The sequence below is a fragment of the Vombatus ursinus genome, unplaced genomic scaffold, assembly GCF_900497805.2.
Source record: "Vombatus ursinus unplaced genomic scaffold, bare-nosed wombat genome assembly UNPS02014820.1, whole genome shotgun sequence".
NCBI lineage: Eukaryota > Metazoa > Chordata > Mammalia > Diprotodontia > Vombatidae > Vombatus > Vombatus ursinus.
The window spans coordinates 24,338,243-24,350,633 of NW_020954598.1; the positions used below are offsets into that span (position 1 = coordinate 24,338,243).

At 44.6% G+C, this 12,391-nt stretch overlaps 1 protein-coding gene across 1 annotated transcript in view; it reads right to left on the bottom strand.

The window, feature by feature from the left end:
* BSN (bassoon presynaptic cytomatrix protein) overlaps positions 1–10,325 on the bottom strand; it is a 235,341-nt gene extending 225,016 nt beyond the window's left edge. Inside the window, 1 exon segment of the mRNA XM_027836899.1 lies at positions 10,081–10,325. Coding sequence (XP_027692700.1) covers positions 10,081–10,325 — 245 coding nt within the window.
* Between the last annotated feature and the right edge of the window lie 2,066 nt (positions 10,326–12,391).

Below are 12,391 nucleotides of genomic sequence, written 5' to 3' on the forward strand. Positions count from 1 at the left end.
GAGGATGGGTTATGAAGGGTTTTGAATGCCAAACAAGGGATTTTCTATTTGATCCTGGAGGTGATAGGGAGCCACTGGAGTTTACTGAGTAGGGGGGTGACATGGTCAGACCTATACTTTAGGAAAATCACTTTTGCAGCTGAATAGGGAATGGATTTGAATGGGGACAGACTTGAGGCAGGCAGAGCTCTTAGCCGGCTCTTCAAACTGTCCAGGAGTGAAATGGGAGCACGCACTAGAGTAAGGGCAATGTCAGAGGAGAGAAGGGGGTTATATAAACCTTAACTTGTTCCATTTCTCTGACATGGGCCAGTTTGCCTCTCCTTAGCCATCCTCCCCTCCCAGGGACATCATATTTGTGCAGAACTTAGCGAAGACATTGACTCTACGTAGCCTTACTACATCTAGGGCCTCCCCAGTATTAAGGTCTATAAGTGTGTGCCACCACACCCATTTCCTATAGGAATCTCTTGAGTCAGGTCGTTGAATCAAAAAGCAATGACTAATGAGCTTGAAGAACTCAGTTATATATGAATATCCACTTGTCCAAAGTTCAAGTCCACCCAAAATTTCCATTTCCACATCCTTCTTCCCTACACTGGCACTGAACCAGGCACTTTGAGCCAGGTACCTCTCTTTGGGTCCAGCTATTTCTTTAGCAGACAGAACTTTTTGGTTGGAAATATCGGAAGGGAATTTGCTACTCATCACAGATTTAGTTTATTAGAGAAAACTTTCCTACTCGAACTCTTTACTCACAATTTCCATCTTATATTCCTTTACCTCCAATCAGTCAAAAAGCATTTATTAAGTGCTTTATATGCAGCAATGGGAATGCAAAGGAAGAAAAAAACAATCCCTGATCACAAGGATTTCATATTCTAATGAGGGAGATAACATGTAAATAATAAGGTACACACAAGATATAATAATGATTATAGCATTTATATAGCGCATAGTATGTGCCAAGGACTGTGCTTCACAACATCCTTGGGAGGTAGGTGCTATTGTTATCATCCTCATGTTACAGTGGAGGAAACTGAGGCAAACAAAGAGTGACTTGCCCAATATCTCACAGCTAAGTGTCTGATGCCAGATTTGAACTCTGGTCTTCCTGACTCTAGGCCGAGCGCTCTATCCACTGTACCATCCAGGTGCCTTAATATATACAGAATAAATGGGCAGTAATCTGAGAAAGGAAGGCATTAGCCCCTTACAGGGGAAAGGGAAAGGAAGAAGAGAGAATAAGGTGGGGTTGGAAAAAGCCTATAGCAGAAGGTAGGATTTGAGCTGAGTATAGAAAGAAACCAGAGAAACTAATAGGAAGAGGGAAGAGAAGAGCAAATTCCAGGCATGTAGAACAGCTCCAGATGTCCAAAAGGTAGTTAGTGATGCATAACTGTAGCTAGGAGATACTAGGGATGAATATACAGGTCTGGGAATCATCTTCATAGAGATGATAATTGAACCCAGAGAAAGTAACAAGATCTCCAAGTGAGATAGTATAAAATGAAAACAGAGGAGGGCCCAGGACAGAGCCTTTGGGGATACCTATAGTTAGCGAGCATGATACAGATTAAAAAAAAAAAATTCAGCAAAGAAGGCTGAGGAGCAGTCTGACAGACAGGAAGAGAAACAGAACACCATATAGAGAGGAAAGAATTCAGGAACAGAATGTGACCAAGAGCATCAAAGGCTGCAGAGAGATCAAGAAGGATGAAGATCAAGAAAAGGCCATTAGATTTGGCAATGAAGAAGGAAAGGATCAGTAACTTTGGAAAGGGCAGTTCTAGTTAAATGGTGACACCAGAAGCCAGACTGCAGAGGGTTTAGAATGGAGAGGACAGGAGGTAGGAGGCACTGAATGTAGCCCAGTTTTTTTCAAGGAGTTTAAGGGAGAAGAGATATAAGCCAATAGCTGCTGGAGATGGTAGGATCAAATGAGGGCTTGAGGAGAAGGGAGACATGGGCATGTTTGTAGGCAGCAGAGACGTAGTTGGTAGATGGGGCGAGTCTGAAGATAAGAAAGAGAGCGGGGGATGAGAGTGAGGATAATTTGCTGGAGAAGACAGGAGAAGATGAGATCGAGAGTACATGTAGAGGTGTTGGCCAAAAGGGCTTCCTCTTCATAAGAAAGCAGAATGAGGGAGGAGATAGTAAGGGAAGACGTCTAAATGATGCAAGATGAGGAGGAGGGGGAAAGGGAGAGCTCTGAAAAGCAGGTGGCCTCAATTTTTTTCAGTTCAGTATGAGGCAAGGTCCTCATAGGTCCTTAGCTGAGAGGATGAGGAAAGGATTGAGGAAAGATGGCAGAGTCTGAAACAGCCACTGTTGAGAGTGTGATAACAAATCAATTAGGTAAGAACAGAATGTTTGCCTTGTTGCAGTAAGGGCCCAGTTGAGATGAGATAATATAAATTTGTAGTGGACCCAGTTGGCACATTTTCGTGATCTCCTCCAACTCTATTCAGCAGCACTGGAGGAGGTGGAAGGTGGGAATGATCCAGGGTTGAGGTTTAGCATAGCATGATCAGCAATAGGAAAAGAGGGCAAAGGATTCAAGAACACAGAACAATATAGAATTGAGCTGGTTCACAAAGATGGATGAGGAATGTAACTAATGCAGAAGTGATGGTTTGAGAAAGAATAGAGGGGTGAAGAGAATGGAGATTGTGATGAGGATGAATGACATCATTATGGGTCACAAGGCATGAGGAAAGATGGAATGATCAAAGTATATGTTTAGATAAAGAAATTTTGGAGTTTAAAAGCATGAAAATGTAACAGCTGTGGCTTATGACAAGGTCAAGGGTGTGACTGTAGCTAAGGTGAAGTGGAAGAATAGGTCTTGGGAATTAAGTAGACTGAGAAACTAGAAAGTTATGGTATTTGATGGTGTATCAATATATATGCTGAAGTCCTCTCGTATGAGGGAAGGAGAAAGAGAGGAAAGAAAGACAGTGAGTCAGGCACCGAAGTCATTGAGGAAGGAAGGAGATGTCTACATGGTCCATATATGACATAAATATGATCATTTTGTTCAGTCATTTTTCAGTCACATCTGACTCTTCGTGACCCCATTTGGGGTCTTCTTGGCAAAGATACTGGAGTGGTGGGTCATTTCCTTCTCCAGATCATTTTACAAATGAGGAAACCATGGCAAATAGGGTTAAGTGCCTTGCCCAGGCCCACATGGCTAGTAAGTGTCTGAGGCTAGATTTGAACTCAGGAAGATGAGTCTTCCTGACTCCAAGCCCAGCACTCTTATCCACTGTGCCACCTAGCTGCTCCAAAATAATAATAGCTGACATTTACATAGCACTTTGAGGTTTAGAAAGTACTTTCCATATGTCATCTCATTTGATCCTCATAACAACCCTGGGAGGTAAGTGCCTTTATTATGCCTGTTTTATAGATGAGGAAACTGGAGTTACTGGAGTCAAGAAGATCTGTGCTTAAATCCAGTCATGGACATTTACTGAGTGACCCTGGGCAAGTTACTTAACCTCTGTTTGCATCAGTTTCCTCAACTGTAAAATAGGGATAAATAATAGCACCTACCTAGTAGGGTTGCTGTAAGGTTAAAATGGGATATTTGTTTAAAAAAAAAAAAGGTGCTTAGTGCAGTGCCTGGCACATAGTAGGTACTATACAAATGCTTATTCCATTCCCCACCTACTATTAAAGGGATGGTTAGTAAATATATAAAAGGAGGCAGTTATCATAGTCAGCATGGCTTCATCAAGAACAAGTCATGCTAGACTAACATTTCCTTTTTTTGACAGTTACTAAGCTGGTAGATCAAGAATACTACAGATATAGTTCACCTAGATTTTATCAAAGCATCTGATAAAGTCTTTCATGATATTCTTGTGAAAAATAGGAAGAGATGTGGGCTAGAGGATAGTACAATTAGGTGTATTTGGAACTGTTTGAATGCCCTGACCCAAAGGTTAATGGTTCAAATCAACCTGGTAGGAAGTCTCCTGGGGAGTGACCCAAGAATCTGTTTTTAGCCCTGTGCTATTTAACATTAACACATCAATGATTTAGACAAAAGCATAGATGCACGCTTATCAAATTTGCAGATGACACAAAGCTCAGAAGGAAGGATAGCTAGCACGTTGGGTGACAGAATTGAGATTCAAAACGATCTTAACAGAATGGTATAGTGATTCAAATCTCATCAGATGAAATGTAATAGTAATAAATGTAAAGCTTCACACTTTACTGCAGGGGGAGGGTAGTCTGAACCTGCTGTTCCATAAATATTGACAGCTACTGTCGTGGAAACTCTGCTTTATGGCCCTGGCAAACTGTAAGCATCTTGTTAAGGACCAGGGCACTGAGAAGTTAAGTAGCTTGCCCAAGGTCATACAGCTGCGATGTGTCGAAGTACGACCTGACCACAGGTCTTCCTGACTCCAAGGTGGTTCACCTGAAAAAGAACTGAGTGTTTTAGTGTCCCCAAAGTTCAAAAGACGTCACCAGTGGGACACGGGAGCAAGAAAGCGAATGCAAAGTTAGGTTGCATTAAGAGAACTGTGGCAAGCAGAACTAGAGAGGTGACGGTCCCAATCCACTCTGCCTGTTCAGACCACATTCGGAATACTGTCAGTTCCAGGTGCCACATTTTAGGAAGGCCATTAAAAAGATAGAGAGGAGAACAACCTCAACAGTGAAGGGCCTCAAGTTCATGCCCCATAAGATTCAGTTGAAGGAACCAAGAATGTCTAACATCAAACAAAGAAGACATGGTAGCTATCTTCAACGATCTGAGGCAGGGGTGGAGAAACTGTGGCCTCGAGGACAGACGTGGCCCTCTAGGTCCTCAAGGGTGGCCCTTTGACTGAATGCAAACATCACAGAACAAGTCCCCTTAAAAAAAAGATTTATTCTGTAAAACTTGGACTCAGTCAAAAAGGCTACACCTGAAAGCCACATGTGGCCTCAAAGCTGCAGGTTTCCCACCCCTGGGAGGGGTTGTCACATGAAACAGGAATTAGACCTCCTCGCTTGGTTCCAGAGGTCAAAACCAAGAGCAATTGAAGGATATTGCAATGAGACAAATTTAGATTCAATGTAAGATAAAACTGCAAAAGGATTAGGGCTGCCAAAAAGTAGGGTGGGCTTCCTCAAGAGGTAACAAATTCCTCTTCACTAGAGCGCTTCAGGCAAAGGGTAAATGAGTCACTCATTCAGTATGCTGCAGAGGGGATGCTTGTTCAGGTATGGGTTGGACTAGATGGCCAATGGGATCCTTTTCAACTCTTGCAGCTAGGTAGCATAGTGGATAGAACACTGAGCCTGCAGTCAGGAAGACCTGAGTTCAAATCTAACCTCAGACACTTACTAGCTGTGTGACCCTGGGCAAGTCACTTAACTTCTGTTTGCCTCCGTTTCCTCACCTGTAAAATGGGGATAATAATAGCAGTCACTTCCCTGGGTTATTTTGAGGTTCAATTGAAACAATATTTGCAAAGCATTTAGCACAGTGTCTAGCATATAGTAGGTGCTTGATAAGTTTTTAAAGAAGTCCTTCCTTTCTACCTTCTTGAAATTCTCCATCTCTTGTGGAGCCTTCTCTGAGCGCTTCAGCATGCAACAATTTGACAGTCAGAGACAGAAAGAGAGAAGGTAACTTACCCCAAATCACCCAAATAGGAAGCAGCAGAGATAGGTTTCAAAGCCAAAATCTTTTGATTCCAAAACCAATGCTGTTTATCCTCTACCACATTTCCTTGAAGGTACTTACTAGCCTTAGCCTTCACCTGTCAATCATTCACCATCCTGTGGCATTTCATAGTCCTGTCCTGCATCATCACCTGACTTTTTTCATATTGTCTCTCCAACAAGAATCTAAGGTCCTTGACAGCAGGGCCTATATTTTATTCAGCTCAGGGTCCTCCTCAGGGCCTAATTTAGGCACTCAAGAAATGGTTATTACCAGACTAACTGACTGATTCGGAAACAGATCACAACCAGTCTGGGTCGTGTAAGGGCAATGTAGTCTTGAAAAAAAATGATTGAAAACCTGTAGAAAAGTGTTTCCATGCCCAGCTCTCCATCACCCTTCCTGGTATCCTGGCTTTCTTTAACTTCAAGTAGCAGGCTTCAAGACTGTGGGTGTTGCCATTTGCAGGGATTTGGATCAAGCTCTCTTGCCCCACTTGGCTTCTGAGAGTAGTGTCGACACAGGTACAATGCTAAGTCAGCATAGTGTAAGAAAATATAGAAGCTGCTCCTGGTAACAAGGGCTGTTATTGTGGCATTATATTAATAAACAGTTTAATTCTCTTGTGACTGGGTGAGATGATTACTCTCCCCTTCCTGTTTTTCATTCATCTTATAGGAGGCTTTTAATTATCATACTACTTCTCAATCATTATCTTGGCACATTCTGCCTTACATTACAGTTATTTGTATATGTAATTTTTGTTATCTTCTCTACTAGACAGTGGGTTCCATGAGGATGAAGGCCATGTTTTCATCACCTTTCAATCTTCCCTAACATGTAGCATTGTGTGTTAGGCACAGTAAGCACTAAATAAATTGAAGTGAAGTTAATTAATTGGACTGGAAAGACTGCCGCTAAATTTGTAAATTTGCTATAAGCAGGTATGTCATCCTTTCCCTTTGGCTCTTTTTTTGAACACTCAGAAATGCATCTCTCAGGTCTTTTTCCCTCAATGGTCCAATCTGTTCACCAGTAGCACAGAGCTGAATAGGCTAAATTTGGCAGCAGGGACCCAGGATACTCTGACAGGAGGAAATGGGAAGCCATTTTGATGCTAAAGGAAAAGGAGGATAGACAGTTTAGGTGCTGCTCTGGCTGAGCCAATATGACAAGCTGAATTACAGCTAGAGAAAAGGATCCTTGCTTTTCCAGGGCCTCCAACCTGACAATAAGGAGGAGGTCCTCTCCTGTGCTACTCCAACGCCTAGGGTCACTCTGGCACTGCCCACCCATGTTCTCTGTTTTCCTAAAACCCAAGGAATTGAAGTGGTCCCCGGGGAAAACTGCTTGTAGATCACAGAGCTCTGTTGTCAATGGTACTGCCTAGCCCCAGTTTCCAACCTTTGGTGGAAATGTTCCCCAATCTTTCCCCATCTGTCTGTTTGTTTCTGAGTATTGATAGATAGTGAAATATAAACAAAATGTGATCTTGTAAAACAGGACAAGAGCTATAGACACTGGTCTTTGCTCCCACTATTCTGAGCTGACCTTTGACACTACCCAATTTCAATAGCTATTTCAAATGGTTATAGAATTTAATGGAATATTCTACAAAAAAACAACAAATAGGAAGAATTCAAAGAAATATGGCAAGACTTACATGAGGTGATGATGGAGAGTAAAGAAAGCCAAACCAATAGAAAAAATATACATTAACTACAATTACATAGTTAAAGACAGTAAGCACAGCAACAAATCCATGTTATAGACTGAAAAGAAGATAAAAAAAGTATCATAAAAGCGAGGATTGTATGGGTACTGCCACACTAAGATGAATAAATGAGTTTTTTAGGGCAGGGTTAATGATCAGTACATAACAAATGTATAGATAGTAATGCAATCATTCATGTTCTTGGGTTGTTTTTTGTTGGGGTTGGGGTTTTTTGAGTTTTATCCTACATGCTCATTTTTCTTATTTTATTTTCTTATGCTCTGTTTATACGTTGGAATACTGGTACTTGTTAATGGAAATGAAAATAAAATTTGTATTTTTATAAAAACTGTAGATGGTAGCATTACAAAGTGACCATAATCAAAAGAACCAGTCTGGTAATGAGAAATCAAATATTGAGTTCCCTTATATCAAGAACTTCCAAGTGACAAGGTGTTTTTTTATGTTCAGTTATTTTGACTTTCACTGGGAGTGACAGCACTACAGCTTCTCAGAAGGGAGTTTGCCTCCAGCCAAAATCCAAATACCACTACAATACGCAGCAAAATGAAGAATGCTCACAATATTAGGAGTGGTACAATATTAAATGGATTAAAATAATTCATGGCAAATGAACACATGTCCCTAGCTTTGTCTTCATAAAAATAATGCTCGTAGAATTGATTTGCAAAGCAACCCGGCAGTGGCAGGCTTACAATTTCAATAACAACCATTCATTACTTCCAGTTGTCTAAGAAATTTGAGTTGTTAGGAAATAGATACATACTTGGACAGCTGAACAATCAAAAATAATGTTCCATCACAGGCAATTAGCTCCTACACAGAAAAGCACGGGAGCATAAATGACCAGATTCAGAGTGAATCCCAAAGCTACCTCTAGCTTCACTCTGACTCCAGCCTGTTTGATTTAAAGAAAATGGTACAGAGATAATGCCTTCCATTTCAACCTGTCATCTCCTGGTAGCCTATGTGAGTTTTCAGGGTGATGTTTTATTACTGACAGGCATTTTCCCTACACTGCATTCATAACCATTTGGTTGGTTTTGCAGGATTTTAGTTAACATCTATTTCCAAGCCATTTTCCCAGCATTCTATCAAATATTTCATGGTTCTTAGGGTGCTTTTTCATATTTTTCCTTGAGAGTTATATGTCTTACAGACTAAAACCTAAGGCGACAGAGAACAAAATTGGTGCTAGAAGATTTCAACACAATTTTAATTTGACATCAAAATACTGTCACTAAATGCTACAGGTAGAGCTCATGACCCTGCTAGATGTGTTGTGTTAATTAAGTTGCTTTTAGCATCCTGAATGTATACACTCTGTCCCTGTATTCATGCTACTATTTATTATATCTATACGATTCTATCAACCACGAAAATGAAGCTACTTCACACAACATATTTCTCCCAATGAACCACCCTCACTGGTGCTTTTCCCAGATCACGGAATGAGGGGAAAATGTTTACAAATACTTATAACATTTTTTTCATTTAGCAATTTCCCCCATGTAGCTAGATCTACAGAGCTGAGGTTACATAATCACCTATTTAATACTCCAAACCAGCTGCATTTAGAGTAATCAGATTTGGGGTACAATGTGCTGGTGTGGAGTTCCAGACTGTGAAATAAAAAACGGACACTGCACTAAGCTAATGCACTGATGAGAGAAGACTTGGGATCTAGCTGGGTGCAGAAAGGGAACACTTTCCAGTTGACTGCTTTGCTCACACTAGATGAGACAAGATTCAAAGTACAGTTTGAAAAAAGGATGTTAGTATCCAATAAGCTATATTGTTCTACACACATACAGCCCCGATCTGAACCCTTTTTGCCCATGAACTCTAACTCATCTAGCTCTCTCACTGAGTTACACTGCATCCTATCTCACATCCCTATCCCTAGCAGATTGTAATCGGTGTTTTTCTCTTTTCCTCCTCCTCCTCTCTGCCCTAAGCTTTCTTCACCTCCCCTACAGACCTTATTTATGCTCTGGCTTCCCTGCTACTTGTTCCATCCCTGTCAGAAGGATGGACCCAAGGGCTCTTCTCTGAGCTAAGCCCCATTCTCTCAGTTTTCCAGCACGAACACCAAGCGCCCCCTCCCTCGGTCCCACCTCCTCCCACACACCCCAAATGAATCCAGAGTTCCATCTTCCCTGGATGAAGATGATTGCACCTACTCACGCCCCTAATCCTTGATAACTGCACCCCTTCCCCCACCAGAGGCTGAGAATTCACCCAGCCAGGGGCCCCGTCTTCTTCTCTCTCCTCTTCCCATCTAGCTACCCCCTGCAAGTCACTCCACCTCTTGGAGACTCAGCTTCCTCTTCTAATAAATGGGTATAATACTCCTCACTGGATCTACCACCCAGAACTGGCTGTGAGGAAGCAGCTTTGTAAACCTAAGACACCAGAGAAAAGGGAGCTATTTCTTGCTGTTATTGTTCTGTTAGGACACCCCTCCCCACAGAGATCTTGCCCCTTCCCCAACCTTCTCATCCCTTCTCCAGACTCATTAACCTAAAGCATCCCGGTTGGCCAAGCCCACGACGTTGCCCCCCAGGAGAGAGAGCCGGAGCCGGGCCTCTGCCCGCGCCCGCTGCAGTCCGGGGCCAGCGGAGACGGCTGGGAGGGAGGGTTCGGACCCCCCTGGCCCGGGCTGCCTTACCTGGCCGTGTCGGTGGTGGGGCCGGGGCCAGAGCCGGGGCCGGGGCCGGGGCCCGGAGGCTGCTGGGCTGTGGCCGCTCGCGCAGCGACGGCTGAGGGGAGCTGTCCGCTTCCTGGTGCTGAAGGCGCCTTCCCCGCCGCGGGGCCAGGGCTGGGGCCGTAGCCGGGGCTGGGGCTGGGGCTGGGGCCACTCGCAGCCGGCAGCCCGTCCCCGGCTCCCCCCTCCAGGCTGGCCTCGTTACCCATGGCGGGGCTCGGACGGCGGGGTCGGAGCGGTGGAGCGGGGCCCGGAGGGGAGGGGAAGGGGAGGGAAGGGCAGGGAGGGGGGGCCGGGCCGGGCCGGCGGCTCCCGGGCTCGCTGCTCACACTCTCAGCGCTGCGCCGCCGCCGCCATCTCCCAGCTCCACCAGCGGCGCCCGGCAAGGCGCATGCGCGGCCCGCCCCTCCCGCGTCAGGCCCCACCCCTCGCTCTGCACACACCCCTCGGGTGCCTCGGAGCCGCGCGTGATGCTGCTGATGCTGCCGCTGTCGCTGCTCCTACTGCTGGGGGGCTGCTCCGCGGCCTCCCGCGCCCGCGCCTGCCTCTCCCCGGACGTGCGGAGTCTCGGGCGAAGCGGGACTGCGGGGAGCGTGAGGGCGGGGGCGGTAGAGGCCCCCCCCCCATACACACACCTGCGGCTACCCCGGGACTCTCGGGAGGAAGGAGCTTACTGTGGAGCTCGCTTGAGTCAGGCGCCTATTCCCCGCCCTCTCCCGGGTGAGGAGCGAGGGGTGGGGGATGGGCGAACCGAGCTGGACACGGGGAGCGAGAAGAGTGACCAGGACACCCCTGAAAGGGAGAAGACTGCCATCCACCCCTTCTGCATCTCGGGGCAGGGCATCTAGCCCTGGGGTGGCAGAAGATATAGATTAAGAATGTCAGACTTGGTTGTATCCCAAAGAGATGATAAAAAAGGGAAAAGGACCCACATGTACAACAATATTCATAGCAGCTCTTTTTGTGGTGGCCAAGAATTGGAAATTCAGGGGATGCCCATCAGTTGGGGAATGGCCGAACAAGTTGTGGTATATGAATGTAATGGAACACTACTGTGCTGTAAGAAATGATGAGCAGGCAGACTTCAGAAAAACCTGGAAACACTTGTATGAACTGATGCAAAGTGAAATGAGCAGAACCAGGAAAAGGTACACGGTGACAGCAACATTCTACCGATGACCGACTTTGAAAGACTTGACATTTCTCTGAAATGCAGTGAGCTGAGAGAATTCCTTTGCTTTTTTTTTTTTTTTTTGGGTGAGGCAATTGGGGTTAAGTGACTTGCCCAAGGTCACACAGCTAGTGAACGTAATGTGCCTGAGGCCACATTTGAACTCAGATCCTCCTGACTCCAAGGGCTGGCACTCTATCCACTGAGCCACCTAGCTGCCCCCCCACCCCCCACACCCCACCCCCAGACAATTCCACAGAACTCATGAGGGAAAATGCTATCTACATCTAAAGAAAGAACCATGGAGTCTGAATGCAGATTGAAACATACTGTTTTTCACTTTTTTGGGGGGTGGCTTATCCCTTTTGTTCCCTTTCTTTTTTCACAACATGACTAATGTGGAAATATGATTACACATGTATAACCTATATCAGATTGCTTGCAGTCTTGTGGAGGGGGGATAGGAGGGAGAAAAAAATTGGAACTCAAAATCTTATTGAAAATGAATGTTGAGGGGCAGCTAGGTGGTGCAGTGGATAGAGTACCAGACCTGGAGTCAGGAGAACCTGAATTCAAATCCGGCCTCAGACCAGACACTAGGCACTTACTAACTGTGTGACCCTGGGCCGGTCACTTAACCCCAATTGCCTCACCAAAAAAAGAAAAAAAATGAATGTTGAAAACTATCTTTATATGTAATTGGAAAAAATAAGATACTATTTACAAAAAAAAAAAGAGAAAAAGACTGTCAGACTTGGGAGAAACCTTAGAAAACATCCAATCCTTCCTTTTTAGAGAAACTGAAGGGTTGGGGAAGAGAGAGACTTGCCTTAAGTCACACAGTGAAGTTAGTGATGGTACTGGGGTCTCAGTGGGAAAACGGCAATAATTCTGCCCCAAGTTCAGCAATAACTAGATTTCTGTCCACACTGCTTTCATAGCCAGCCTTTGACCCAGCCCAGTCCACATCCTGATTGTGATGGGATTCAGGAGCTCAGCCTGCTCCAAAAATCAGCCTTCTCAGTTGTTCTGTCATTCCTTACCCAATTATTAAGGACCTAATAGCTAGAAGAAATCAAGCCACACATAAAGAATATGAAACAT